The following is a 15840-nucleotide window of genomic DNA, read 5'->3' on the forward strand; positions in this document are numbered from 1 at the left end:
GACAACATGTCCCTTGCTCAAAGGTCTAAAATATTTATTTATTTATTTACAACATTTATGCCCCACTCTTCTCACCCAAGGGGACTCAGGGCGGCTTACAAAAATTGGCAAAATTTAATGCCCAAAATGCAATAATAAAAACAAAACAATATAAACAGATCCATCAATAACATTGTTAAAACACATTATAAAAACCTTAAAAATGTTTATTTATTTATTTATTTATTTGAGATATTTCTACTCTGCCTTTCTGCACAGCCAGACCCAAAGGAGTTCACAGCATATAAAACACACAATATCAACATTAAAACATAAAATACAAAAAGTTAAAACATACTACCACATTATTATTTTATTTTGATTTTATTTATATGTGCACAGAAAGAACTGATAGCTGTAGAAATAGTCAGGAAAGAGCTGTAGTTCAGAGTTAGACCATCTGTTCCGTTTGCAAACGATGTCTGAATACAGTCTTTGGCACTTCTAGGTAGAACTGGAAATTTGTTGATTTATTTGTGGGTATCCCAAACAACTACAGTAAACTTTCCAGCATTCCACAGATGACAGTTGGGACGCATGTGGCAAAGCAACATTAAAGTATTTTTGGGATGACAGGTTGTAAATGTGGAAGAGCTCATAAACTAGGAGAAGCTACTAGACTTGTGCAATTCGGCCAAAAGGCACGCTGTTTTGGGTTCTGTTTTCGGATAACCCCTCATTCTGTTTTTTGGGAAGTTACTCAAATTGGGAGGGGGGTTGCCATTTTCATTCGGCAAAGATTCGGCCCATTGACTACAATAGGAAACTTTAGAGGCTCAATCCTCAGTCATTTTAAGGTCTATCTGCATGATACATACCTCAGCTTTAGACCCCATTTACAGCAGCAGGGTTCCAAGTTTCAGAACAATTCACCAATCTACCAATTTTTAGAATTATTTTAAGTTTTTACCATAACATTTTTTAAAAATATGACAAACCTCAAGAAAGGGTTTTGGGAATTGTAGTCACCTGTTGTGTCTATTCTCAGCCAATCAGAGCATGGACACAACCAGGATTTTTATTTGCTGAGAAACAGAAAGGGAGAAATACTTTAACTCCCATCATGCTCTGAGAGGAACACAGAGACTTTCCAATGCTCACCCCATGCAAGTGCTACTGGGAAATTGAGTTCCCAGCAGGGCCCTCTCTGGAGCCCAAGGGGGCTAGGGAACTTTTCCAGAAGAAATGGATGCAGCAAGGGAGGGAGAAAAGATGCTGCAGTTAATTCCTTCTTCTCCGGGAGCCCTTGTGGCAGACCCCTACCTCAGGTATATTGCCGAGTGTACTCCATCCTCTGCAGTAGCTGAAAAATCCTGCTCTCTGGATCCGTTTTGGCCGGCTTTCAGGTTCCCACCCCCCCCCCCCATCCTGTTTTTGGGGGGAATCTAAGTAGTCCAGTTTGTCCTGGTGGAAGGCACACTTAGGCAGCTTGACATACAATTGGTTGGCCAGTAGTTTTTTTAGGACTTGCCGGACCAGGTGGACATGAGATTCAAGGTCATTAGAAATTATAAGGACATCATCCAAATAACAGAGCACTCCTTTACCTAAGTGTTCCCTGAGCACTTCATTAATTAGATTTTGGAAGACTGCTGATCCGGATTTTAGACCAAAATTCATGACTAGAAATTCATATTTCCCATAGACCATATTTATTGCTGTCTTATATTCATCCCCCTGTTTTATTCTAACTCGGTGAAATGCCTCGCGTAGGTCCAGTTTGGTGAAGATCTTGCCGGTGCTAAGTTGCGCCAGTATGTCCTTGATCAAAGGGAGGGGATATGACTGTGTGATGCTGATTGCGTTTAAGTGTCTATAATCAGTGACCAGCCTCAGGGAATGGTCTTTCTTTTCCCTGAAAAAGACTGGTGCACCCAGGGGCGACATGGATGGGCGAATAAAGCCCCTGGCCAAGTTCTTGTCCAGGAATTCTTTCAGTGTAACCCTTTCTTTGGGAGTCATGGGGTAGGTTCTTTGTTTTGGCATTGGGGAGTTGGGCAAGATCTCGATAGTACAGTCCGTATCTCGATGGGGAGGGAGTTTGTCACTCTCCTTGTCATCAAAGACCTGATAAGTCTGCATATTGTGCTGGTATTCGGGGGCACCCTGACTCTGCTGTGCATTCTGGTGTCTGTTTACCCCCTCCCTCTTCCGCCGGTGGTTGAGAGGAGTGTGTTTTGTTCCCTGCCGCTGAGCCTCCTAGCCCCCAGAGAAGGACATCAGGGACCCCTGGCTCAGGGAACACTATCATGAATTAGATTATAAGGATGGGGTGTGGCTGAAAGGCAGCAAAACATATCCCTGAGAACCTGGCGAAGTGCGTTAAAGCACTGAGCTGGAGGCCGAAAGGTCCCAGGTTCAAACCCTGGGAGCGGTGTGAGCAGCCACTGTTACCTCCAGCTCCTGCCAACCTAGCAGTTCGAAAACATGCAAATGTGAGTAGATCAATAGGTACTGCTCCGGCAGGAAGGTAACGGCGCTCCATGCAGTCATGCCAGCCACATGACCTTGGAGGTGTCTACGAACAACACCGGCTCTTCAGCATAGAAATGGAGATGAGCACCAACCCCCAGAGTCAGACATGACTGGACTTAACATCAGGGGAAACCTTTACCTTTACTTTATACAAAATGAGCCACCAAATTTTACAAATCACCTTCATTTAAACTGATCTGGGGCCAAGCCTAGAGACTACAGCGATTTGTTTTTGATTGAGCCTACTTGCAGGGCAAGTTTCTGACCCTCCTCTCCTCTGCTCTATAGCATGAAAGACCATTTTCCAACATGTCACTTCTGAACTTCTCTTTCATGAGAGTAGAGTACAGGTAAATGTTAATAATAGATAATAAAGAGGAAAATAATGCAGATTAGCAATTATAGTTTTATATGCATATGTCATTGGACTGACTCTGTGTGCACGTGTGAGTGTAACTCAGTGTCTTGCTCACAAGCAACATAAAAGAGAACAAGATATGTTGAAGTGGACAGAGGAACACACTTCAATGTACTAGGTCAAGCGCTTCAGATTCACCCTCAGGCATGAAACTTGCTGACTGACCTTGTACTAATCACACATAGGTTTAACTTATCTCTGAAGGCAGCTCTGAACTTTGCAGGGGCAGAAAAGTAAATAAATAGTTAACACACGTGCATAGTCCCTTCCATTCAATTTATTTTATAAGATTTCTTCAAGTTACTTGATTTTTAAATTTACTTTGCATATGCACAGATGGTAGACGGTTCAGTAATTCAATAGTTGCATAGCTGCTGAGAAATGAAATGTGCAATGTCACTAATGCCTGAGGGAGATAGCAGCTTCCATTTAATGCTTACTTCCCAAAGCACAATTTTCTCACCATTGCATGCAACCCAATAGCCTGAGAGGCATTGCAGTTTCCTATGTCCTTAAATAATCTGTACCATGTATTCTTGGAATGCTTATCTCAGAGGGATGGGTGGAGATGATAGCAATATAGGAAAAGACATTGGAAATACCATACTTAATACTATCAGTGGCAAACATGCTAATTTTCATCCCTTCTTCCTTTCTTTTTGTATAGGTTTATCCATGATGTTGGAGCTAACAGAAAGGAGTCATTGTGCCAATACAGTGGAGTAGACATTAAGCATCTTGCCACTTCTTGGATAGTGACATCGGCATTAAGATAAGCAGGACCAAGGGATGGGCTTTGGGCCTAAGGACTCCCTTCCTTCGTGCATCTCTGGAATTGGTCGATGGTCAGTCTTTTGAGATATACATCATACTCCTTGGGAGTTTTCTTCCTGCTTTGCTAAAATTACCTGTTGCCCCTGATCCATTTTTTTTTGGTAAAAATATTCCTCCCTTTTCTCCCCACACATACTCACACACACAGCTTTTGGGAGATAATTTCCCAACTTATCTGATTTTTTTTTTTTTTTGCCTGGGTGTAGAAGACAGAGCCAGCTGATGTTGATGTAAACCATGTCAAGGCCAATGGGACTCTTATGGCTGCCTTTGATCTTTACTCCAGTTTGTGTCATGTTGAATTCCAACTTCCTCTTCTGGATCACTGCTCTGGCAATAAGGTTTACACTTATTGATGGACAAGCACAATATCCTGTTGTAACCACGAATTATGGCAAAATCCGTGGTGTAAGAACACCCTTGCCCAATGAGATCCTTGGTCCTGTGGAGCAATACTTGGGAGTCCCTTATGCCTCTCCTCCAACAGGGGAGAGACGTTTCCAGCCTCCAGAGCCGCCATCATCCTGGACTGGTATACGGAATGCCACACAGTTTGCTGCAGTCTGCCCCCAATACCTGGATGAGCGGTCCCTGCTTAACGACATGCTGCCTGTTTGGTTTACAGCCAACTTGGATACTGTGATGACATATGTCCAAGATCAAAATGAAGATTGCCTATATCTAAACGTCTATGTGCCGACTGAAGATGGTAAGTATATTATTCAGTTGTAAAGCTGGTCAGCTATGCTGTCTGCTACAAAATAGTGAGGTTCTACTGTACAGTCTCCTGCACCTGTTTGTACACATGTTGAGGACTGGCTATTTTTCTTCTTGGCCCATGTTAGGTCAAAATGTGATAAAAATAATGTTAGGTTTGCATTTGATATGCTGGTATCACAATGGCACGCTATATACCTTTGATATCAAACACATTTCTACTTTCAGATGATAGCCACATCCATACAAATTCCACCACTATGGTTGTTCATAGAGGAAAAGTCAACAAATTGTTTTTTCAAAATGCCTTGAAGCCCCATAAAAAGTTGTAATCACACTGTGAGATATTAAGGTGCATCAGTATTAAATTAATATTATAGGTTCTTTAGATGAGATTGGAAAAATATCTATAATTAATCTTATTAATCTTATGAGGTGTGTTTTTAAGGGAGGGCATCATTAATTTTACCAGTGCTAGATGTACAGGAAGCATTGCTTTATCATTATTAAATGAACATTTGCAGTATAAGACCTCATGATTTTTTGGAAGAGAAATATTGTATAACATTATTGACCCTGGCAATTAAAAATGGGCCAATCAATAGTTGTGGCAAAGTAACAAGTTTCATCAGTTGGGTTCTTGGCCATACAGCCCGAAAGACTCACAACAACCTAGTGATTCTGGCCATGAAAGCCTTTGACAATATGCTCTATCCATTGTTTCCAGAAGCAATGTCCTTCCTTAATATTTTCTGTGCTGATCTCATTCTATTGCAAAAATTTCTTTTAATGGCATTTTCACATTAAATTAATGTCTAGAATTTAATCTTCCTGTTGTCATCTTTAGTAGATTATTTGGTTCATTGCATTGTTTTTCTCAGCTTAAAACATTTCATAGTTGAATAAAATAACATGTTTCTACTTCATTTGATAAGGATAAAGTAATGGTACTGGTAAACTACCCAAACCAGACTATTTCATTTAGATCTGATTAATAAAATATGCACTTTGTCTTTGATTTTTTAAATACTGCTGCTTGTTACCTAAATGTATTATTTGGTCATCGAGATTTTTGTAATTATCTTGCTTTACTGCTTAGTTGAGAAATCATTCAGCTAACAATAATACTGATAGTAAAAAGCTGGGAAAAAATCTAGAATCCTAAGACTCTATCAAGTTTTTTTTTTTTTTTTTTGCCATCAGTGTTGTTGCTTGCTGAATAATCTGGAATGAAAATTTAACTGGCCACTTTATTCCAGATCTATTAATATAATCACCATCACCAATAATAACAAAATAAAACACAATTGCAGCCCAAGTCATGACCATTCCCCCAAAGTGGGAACCACTTATGTGCTCTACTGTGAACTGCTCTATGCTTCCACCTGCTGTTTCTTTTGGCACATTGCAAAAGCTGAGGTGTTGCTTCAGGCTGATGTCCTCTGTTGAATAGTTCTTGCTCCTCCCTGTGGCTTGCATTTCCGCAGCTTCTGTTGTTTCCTTCTGAGAGCAACCTAAGTCTAGTAACTTGAAATGCATGAGCCTTCAAGGTGAGATACAGAAGATCCATGGTTAAAAGTGAAGGGCCTTACAGTGTTGCAACAAAAGCAGTGGAAAAACAGCACAGCAGGGCAGCCATAACTTTAGTGGAATACATTTGTGCCTCAAGTCTAGTGGAAAAAGGAGAACTCACGAGTCAAAATTCTGAAGAAAAGCAATTTTTTAAAGATTGCTCTGACCACGGACAATCCCTTTTCTTTTTGTACACTTCTCTAAAAAAATGCAATATGGAGTACTGTAGACTCCCAATTAACCAGCCCCCATAAGGATTAGTAAATATTGGATAAATGTTATCTCTGGCGGCTTAAGAGTTACTCTTATTCTCCATACTATACCATACCATAATCTTTGTATTGACTTTACATTAAAAATGAAATATAATAATTAAAAGTAAAAAAAGACAAAGAAAGACAAGCTTAACGTAATGTAACACAGCTTGTCCCGTCTTTTCATCTCTTACTTTCTCTTTACTTCTTTCTCTTTTTTCCCTTCCCTTCCCTCATACCTTTTTTTCTCTTACTTTCTTGCCTCTTTTTCTTTCTTCCCCCTTCCTTCTCTCTCCCTTTTTTCTTTCCCTTCTGTTCCTCTTTCCTCTCTCCCCTTCCGCCTCATACACATGTCATCTTTCCTTCCCAGTGACATCACTTCACCTAGCAACAGTCAATCCAGTGAAATCACAGAGGGTCACTTCACCTAACAGCAGCTTTTGTGGTACAAATTGACAAGTATACTTGTGTGCATACATACTTTGTGTGCATATATAGAGTGGGGGGGGGGGGGGAGAAGATGATATTCCTGTCGGAATGCTGTAAGTTTAATGATCTGCTCTAGAATGTTTTCTGGTATAGCTATCAGGCTGACTGGGTGGGCAGTTATTTCCCCCTTCTCTTTTTGAAGATGAGGATTATATTGGCTCTTCTTCAGTCTGCTAGGATTTCTTCTCAAGGATTGTTGCTGGTGGTTTTGAACAATGAGCTTGATTTCTAACAAATATCAGTAAAGTTGAAAACCCCCATTGCTACTCCATTGATTTTTTTCTGAATCTTTGTTCATCTATTCCAGGAAGGCAGCATTTACATTTATTTATTTATTTTTAACACACATGTGCCCCGCCTTTCTCAACTCAAAAGGGACTCAGGCAACAACTAGATGCGGCATATACATATAGTATACATATCAATAAATAAATGCATTAATATCCAAACTAATTAAAATATAAACATTAAAACATCAATTAAAATCACACAATCCAAGTTGCATTCCAGGGCCGATCCAAGACATCATTGTTATTTATAGTCTCTTATTGCACTGCTCCCATTTACTGACCAAAAGCTTGGTCCCAAAGCAATGTTTTTAGTTTTTTTTTCTGAAGGTCAGGAGAGAGGGGGCAGACCTAATTTTACTGGGGAGAGGGTTCCATAGACAAGGGGCCACCACTGAGAAGGCCCTGTCTCTTGTCCCTACTAGTTGCACTTTAGAGGGTCTGGAACTGAGAGCAAGGCCTCTCCCAATGATCTTAACATCTGAGGTGGATATTAGAGGATATTGGTTTGGACAGGTAAGCTGGGCCAGTACCATTTTGGGCTTTATAGGCTAAAGCCGGCACTCTGAATTGTGCTCGGTAGCAAACTGGCAGCCAGTGGAGCTTATGCAACAGGAGGGTTGTATGCTCACTATATGCGACTCTGGTGAACCATCTGGCTGCCACCCATTGGACCACTTGAAGTTTCTGAACAGTCTTCATAGGCAAACCCATGTAGAGCATGTTGCAGTAGTCTATTCAGGATTTAACAAGAGCATGGACCACCATGGCCATGTCTGACTTCCCAAGGTACAGGCACAACTGGCACACAAATTTTAATTGTGCAAAAGCTCCTCTGGCCCCTGCCAAGACCTCAGGTTCCAGGAGACATCGGGGACCTTAGGAGAACTCCCAAGCTGTCTTCAGGGGGAGTGTAACCGCATCCAGCACAGGCTGTAACCTGTTTGGCCTTATGACTTACCAGGGGTACCTCTATCTTGTTTAGACTCAATTTCAGTTTGTTCACTCTCATCCAGACTGTCTGGAAAGGAGTGATAGAGTTGAACATCATCTGCATACAGATGACATCGAACTCCAAAACTCCAGATGATCTCTCCCAGCAGCTTCATGTAGATGTTAAACATTTCCATTGGTAATCTGTAATAGATTAGTGTGAAGACATCTGAAACCCTGGATTATTTCCCTTAGCTACTTATTTAGGTTTTTTCTGCTCCCAATGTTGGATTCTTGAATTATCTGCCTAGCTTTTATGAACCCCTGCCCTTTTTCACATAAGTCTATGCATGTTGCTCACCTTTCTTGTACATGATGGAGGTTTTGAATGAAAGTAGTATTTCCAGAACAATTAACATTTGTTTCATGGTTTTGTACTTTCAGTCCCACTCCTTTCACTATTTGTTTTTGGGTTTTGGTTTTTTTTTTTCTTTTTTTTTTGGAGAAGCACAAACATTTGGTGTCATTCTGCAGCATGACATAGGCAAAGGCTTTGTCATAACTATTCTTGGGGAAACAAACAAGTACAAAGAATTTCTTTTAAAAATAATATTCCAGGTTGAAATATATCACCCAGTCATTAATGTACTTGAACTGGCTTGATGACAGATTTGTTCACTTAATTCTCAGTAACTTGAGATCTCGATGCTAAGCTCTTTTGTAATGCAATTAGCATGGTCTGCTACACTTTTGTTCTAAAGAGCTAAAGACTAATTCAAGAGATTAATTCAAATAACAAGGGCTTGCACACTAAAGACATGTATAATACCAGCTGCACTCCTCCCAAACACCTATGTGTAATGGAAGTGATCCAAAGCTTTTTAATGCACCTTTAATAATAGATAACCAAAAGAAATAATTGTCTGTCTACCTTTACACCTCTGTACATAAACTCTGGCATTCTGGAAAAGTCACTGAGGCAACCAACAGAAGGCTCCGTAAGATGATGCAACTTGGGGTGGGGGTGTAATTTACAAGTAATTGATTTCCATATTCCTGTAGGAATCAAATCTTAGACAATAGTGCCCTTAATTGTTTTTGTTTTACTGGGAGCATTTTGGACTTGCATAAGAGTACTAAGTAAGGTGATGGGCTTGTGCTTCATGGGAACGGTGAATTTTTGGCAGGACAGCCTATCTCTTGTATGATGTAATAAAGAATAATGTATACTTAGTTCACTAGGTACTAAGGATATATAATTTGGGGGCAGCTTTACAAACAAGAACAATGGATGAAGCATGATATTAATATAATGAATGTAAAGTGAAAGATATAATTGATGTAAAGATCAATGTAGTATATAAGAATTTATCTATATGGAAGCTTTTATGTTGAGATGTACATATTAGTCTCTTGCAACGTATTTAAATTTGTCTAGATCCAGTTGGTGCCAGTAGGCTCTGAAAAGTATGATTTAGTTCGCAATGACCTTTCCAGTTAACCTCCTTAAAAAGTATCTGGCAAAATCTGTACATTTGTGTATTCAGAAGCTGCAACTGGAACATTCAGTGGGAGTAGACTCTTCAGAGGGAGCATTAAGATTCAGGAAAGCACCATGTTGAGAAGATACTATCAGATGATGGAGCTAAGGTGACTCACCTTCTGGCTTGGTAAAATCTGTGATACTGTAATTTGAGTTCAAGATCTTAGCTTGGTGCAAAAAATGAGACAAAAAAGAATTATTGAGGAAGGAAATGAAAGGACAAATTCAACACCTAGTTTTTCACCCTGGTCAAACTGAACCAGGCAGTAGAATTCAGGTTGTACAATTCAGGTAAACTGTGATCCGTTTCAGTGTCCCGGATTTTGGTGGGGGCCCCTATCCATTTTTCAGGAGCCTCCTGAATTTGGGAGGACAGAAATCCGTTTTCGATACAGGAAGCCAAAAGATATTTTTTAATCTGGCCCATTGGTAGAAATGGGGGGAACTTTGCAGGCTTCCCTTCCCATCATTTTAGGCATTGTTTGTCCTTATATCCTTCATTAAGAACTGGATGAAAAGCATCAGAGTTAAGATACCACTCTTTCTGGGATTGCTTGTATCCTTCATTAAGACCTAGACGAAAAGCATCAGAGTTAAGATACCACTCTTTCTGGGATCCTTTCTGTTTTAGAGGAGATCTAGGTTTAAGGCAAGGGGTGAAGAAACCCCATTTCCTGTGATCCTTTCCCTTCTGTCTTTAGAGGAGACCTGGATTTAAGACAATGGGTTAAGAAACCTTGTTTCCTGAGATCCTTTCCCTTCTGTTTTTAGAGGAGAGCTGGCTTTAAGGCAAGGGGTTAAGAAACCCTGCTTCTGGGACCCGTTCCCTTCTGTCTTTAGATGAGACCTGAGTTTAAGGTGAGGGCATAAGAAACCCCACTTCCTGTGGTCCTTTCCCTTCTAGCAGCTGCCTCCTCTCCACACTCCACATGTAACCAAAATAAACTGAAAGCAGCCAGTTTTTCAACAGCCACTGTTCTGTTGCTATGGAGAAAAAAAATGATGGCAGAGCCTATGCCATAATGGGCATCCAAACCAGCCAAAGACAGTTTTTGAAAACGGATCCATGTACAAGCCTAGTAGTAAGCACATTTAATTTTGGATAGTATCGTATAAATATGGAAGCACAATTGGAACTGCTTCTCTTTCTTCTCATTCTCCATTTATTTGTCATAATTGAAATATACTGCTCTTCAATATTTCACAATAGAATGAAAAAGCCCTCTATTCTTATTATACATCTTGTTGGATTTCTGGTGCCAGGACATTGAGAACAAAGATGACACTACTAAAGAAACAATTATAATCTTTTGTTTCCAGGATTTGCATGTATATTGAATGTGCACCTTTTGTTGGTAGGTATCTTGAATCATTTGGTTTACATCTGGAAATCAGCGGTTAAGCACACCCAGACAGGTATTGACATTTTCGGGGCTGAAGATCAATGATTCCTCATGCCGTCTTTTCATTTTCACTTTGGATTTTGCTGCCAGAATTATTGACCATAAGACACTTATTTTTCTCTACAGTGAAAAGTTCTCACTTTCTCCACTATAACCCTCTTGCTTTTGAAAATTGCCTGAGCGTCTGTTTATAGGGTGATGTCCTCTGTATGTCACAGCTCACTAGTCTCCCTCCCCCTTCTGCACAGTGCAGATGTAATCTGCTTTATCATTTTCACCTCAACTGACTTGGGATTTACTGTTTCTGTATGCTTCCCTCTAGGAACAAAGTGCTTAGTCATTTGAGCCCTGGCCCAGGACATGAGAGGAATTACTTAACAATGGCCCCAACTTTGCTTAACAATCTGTAGTGTGAAAATACTCCTAAATCTCAGAATGGAGAGGATCAGATAATAAGCATAATTGATTCATCCAGGAGGAACTCACAGTGTAGTTACATTAGTGGGGAAAAATAAATTGTAGCTTTGAAGCTGGAATTTGTTTATTTTATTTTTATCTTATTCTTTCTTATTCTCCCTATTTTACCCTTAGAAATAACTTGTTATGTGGATTGTGCAGAGAGGAACCTAGTTTTGATGTAAACAAAACCCATGTTTTTTCAGTAAAATAATGAACCTTTATAAAGCTTAGGTTTATATGGTCCTACCTTCCATCGCTTCCTTTCTTCTGTTCATGGTTCTTATTTGTATTCCAGAACTTTCAGGATTGTTGTTAATGTAAATTCTACTGTGTAAAGAAAGTTAATTTTTGATCCTGTTCTATGGTTGTTTTGGTCAAACCACAATTTAAAGTGGTACCACGTCCAAAGGACAGTTACCATAAATTCAACTTACAGTTATCCTTCTATTAAGCTTCCCTTACAGCTGTTGCTGTCATACTTGTTGCTATTGCTGTTGTTACTGTATGTCTTCACCATAATCATTGCTATAATCATCTTTGAAGTATGAGTTTCAAAAAATTAGATGCTGTACCATAGATGTTAAAAAGGTGACTCCTTGATTGCCAGCACACATTTTAAAATCAACTGGTACAATAGAAAGTTAAGTTAAATATCCCCCAGTTCGCAATCATGTCTGAAAGGCACCTTTATTTTAATCCAAATTTAGGGAAAATTTCACTACCATACTAATCCATTTTACCTTCAAAGCCCCACCTCCTCAAAATGGAATGGCTTGGAAAACATGGTCATGACTCAGATGGATTTATTCCTTTTTCCTCAATCAGAAAAGAAAGGAGCAGCAAATCCAACTCTGGATTTGCTTATGGTCTCAAAGACACTCCTCAATGCCATGGCTGAATTCATGTTATTGTTTATCTCAGCTTTCCTCACAGGCGAGCTATGCTGGCACAGATGTTAGTCTGTTCCCGAAGGACCATTTATTCCCTGATACTAGTCAAGTCCCTTCATCTATTGCTGTTTTATTTCAATGGGTCTGCCAAGCAATAGAGAAAGCCTATGCTAGCCTTAGACAGTGCCTGGAGGAGTGTCTTCAGATGCCATCTATGCCTCTTCTTCATTACGCATCAGTGAACAAGAGAGGATGCTGTCTTGACTGCTGCCCCAAAAGGTTGCTTATAAAATTACCTGCCTAGTTCCCCTTTTCTGTGCAGTCATTTTATTGAGGGACTAAAATTGCAATAGACTTGTAGACATGCACACAAGCTCCAAATCCAGATCTCCCCACATATTTAGTTTATCTCAGATATTCAGGCTGAACATGAAGGTCTTTAGAGAACTTTGTAGCCATGTTTGGCTGAACACAGAGTTCTGCGGATCAGAATCCCTGATAGGGTAGCCAGATGGGCCAAACATAGAATGCTTCCATGTTATCCATAACACAAAGATTTGCCAACTATTTAAAGTAGCTTGAATCCAGACTTAGTAATGCTTTCAGTAGAACTACACTGGAATAATTCATAATAATTAATCCAAGTCTCAGTAGATCTACTCTGGAAATGTATTTATAAGTTAAAATATTTATATTTTGTATGTTTCCAAAGATCTCTGGCAGAATACATAAAATATACTGAATAAATTTGAACAATTAAAATTTAAAAACAATTGCAAATAGCTAACTAAAAGGTTAAAGACTGGCTCCAGTTTGGTGGCCATATCTCCCTGTAACCACCAAATCCTTACTATTTCTGGAAACACAGGTCCCCTTCCACACAACTGAATGAAATCCCATATTATCTGCTTTAAACTGGAATATGTGGCAGATAATCCAGTTCAAAGCAGATATTGTGAGCTTTTCTGCCTTGACATAGTGGGTTATATGACTGTGTGGAGGGGTACTTAGAAGGATTGATTCTGGTTAGTATTTGGGCAAGGAACCACCAGGCATATTCTATATTCTGTGATTTTATGTCACCATACTCTGTCCATACAACAAGAAGAATTTTAAATCAATTCTCTTGCTTGTCCCAAATCTCAATCAAGCACAAATCAGAAAAGACTATCACAAATACAAAGATAAAGAATATATAAGGATAATAACAAAATAATTGAAAATAGTGTATAGAGTCAATATGGATAATAATAGAATTAGTTCTATATACAAAAACAGTCTGTTTCGTAACATTGCATAAGTACTTCAAATAACTGGATTTACATGTGGTGGTGTATCTATTCAACTAATTTATTGGTTCTCCTTATCTTTTTTATGGGATAGAACTTATGACCTTGTCTCTGTGATATTGTTATCCAGCATATGAGTAAGGAAGTTGTTTTGTTTTCAAAAACACTTAAGTAAATATTTCCATTTTCTATGCCCGATGTGGGCAATTAATCATTTATATTGATACTAGAATTTATTTTTTTCCAGTCCCATGTTTGGAAAGTTTTCTTTTTGGGTAGATTTACTTACATGTCTGCTTCTATTGGTTGTGTCCCTCTCCTCCTTAAGAACTATGGTAGCATGTAGCACACTGCCATAAGAAATTTGGAAGGAGAAGTTATCTAAATTTTGGTCTATGATTTTGCATAAAGTGATTTTAAGTAAGTGGTTTTAAAGTTTGATTTGTTTTTAATTATTGTTTTAATTTATATGTTTATTTTACTATGTGTGTTTGTATGGCATCAAATCGTTACCTCTACAGTATATGTAAGCCATCTTGAGTCCTCTATGGGGTGAGAAAGGTGGAGTATAAATATGGTAAATAAATATATAAATAGCCACATTGACATTTTTCTTCCATGATGGCTAGATTACTTCACTGGGTGTGGCATTATAGTGGCACCTAGTGACACAACATGGACATTTCCTAGTTTTAGGATGGAAGTAAAACAAAAAATCAACAAAACACAAAAGAAAACATAAAAATGAAACACTCCAGACCAACCCATGTGTTCCCATCTCAAAATAAAGTACATCTAAAAATAGGACTTAGAAAAGCCTGCTCAGGTAACCAACCAAATTACATAATAGGTATTGATCGTATAAGCACATACTTAAAAATCCTTTTGAAATAGAGCAGTAAGCGCCATGGCATGTGCCAGCAGTGCTTTTTGGATCCAAGCAAATGTAAACCCAGTGTTCATGTTGTGAGCATATGAAGGATTGAAACACATGTATGTTGTCTGTAAAATAGGTAGGCAAAGAAATTATGTGCTATTATTTGGTCTTATAAAGTGGATTTCATGTATAACATGTTTTTCTCACATCTGTCAGTAAATAAAATTGTCCCTTAGCTCTAATCAGGCCTGTAGCGAGGGGGGGGGGGGTTAGGGGTTCAAACCCCCCCCCCCCCCAAATTTTTCAAGTTATAAAAAAAATCTCGTTTACTCATGAATTTTAACTGGTTAACCAAATCCCCATGCTAAGTCTATGAGATGCAAAACATTAAGAGTCCCTCCAGGCACTATCTCAAGCAGATATTGACAGGTTTGTAGCGGGGAGGGGTATGTGCTAGGGGTTCAACCCCCCCCCCCGAAATTTTCAAAACCCCTCCCGAAATTTTTTTCTGGCTACGGCCCTGGCTCTAATACATACATTCTACCAGGGTGGAGCTCCTGATTGAATTATATAGTGAATCTATTTTGGGTAACAGTTACTTCATTGACAGTTTACTTAGCATGTTTACTTGTGTACAAATCACCCTCATGTATATGTTAAGGGTAGATTTTGGGGCTAAAATTTTGGATTTTGATGTGAGTTAAGGATAAATCAAGGGCCATTGACTTATCCACTGTGAAGCACTAGTGCTGCCCCAAAAGGCCAGCCGCCCAAGCTACTGCTGCTGCAAATTATCAATCCAAACATACAGAAAGGCCAGGATTGGGCCATAGCAGAGAGGGTAGAGAAGGCTGGTACTTCTTTAAGGCTATTCTTGGATGGACTAAACTCTCACCTTTCACCACTCTACTCAGAAAAGAGGATGGTTCTTTTTTTTCTTTTTCTTTTTTGATAAGAACTAAGTACAGGCAGTCCCCAAGTTACGAACAAGATAGTTATGTAGTTTTGTTCTTAAGTTGCATCAGGGACTGCATGTACTTACATTGATAAGTATTTGATAAAAATTAAGTACCCATAGACAAACTGAGTTTTTTGGGATTGATTTTGTGACTAAAGTTTCTAGAAGTATAAAGGTAAAGGTAAAGGTTTCCCTTGATGTTAAGTCCAGTCATGTCTGACTCTGGGGGTTGGTGCTCATCTCCATTTCTAAGCCAAAGAGCCGGCGTTGTCCGTAGACACCTCCAAGGTCATGTGGCCAGCATGACTGCATGGAGCGCCGTTACCTTCCCGCCAGAGCGGTACCTATTGATCTACTCACATTGGCATGTGAGTAGACATATATATGAATATATATAGCAATA

At 39.2% G+C, this 15840-nt stretch overlaps 1 protein-coding gene across 7 annotated transcripts in view; it reads left to right on the top strand.

Moving 5' to 3' along the window:
• nlgn4x (neuroligin 4 X-linked) overlaps positions 1-15840 on the top strand; it is a 307442-nt gene that overhangs the window by 67720 nt on the left and 223882 nt on the right. For 6 of the 7 annotated variants that reach the window (XM_062974322.1, XM_062974323.1, XM_008107131.3 and 3 more), the window contains one exon: positions 3600-4475. In XM_062974322.1, coding sequence (XP_062830392.1) covers positions 4004-4475 — 472 coding nt within the window. In that variant the 5' untranslated portion in view covers positions 3600-4003. 7 annotated transcript variants of the gene reach the window in all.

This window comes from Anolis carolinensis, chromosome 3, assembly GCF_035594765.1.
Source record: "Anolis carolinensis isolate JA03-04 chromosome 3, rAnoCar3.1.pri, whole genome shotgun sequence".
Lineage (NCBI taxonomy): Eukaryota > Metazoa > Chordata > Lepidosauria > Squamata > Dactyloidae > Anolis > Anolis carolinensis.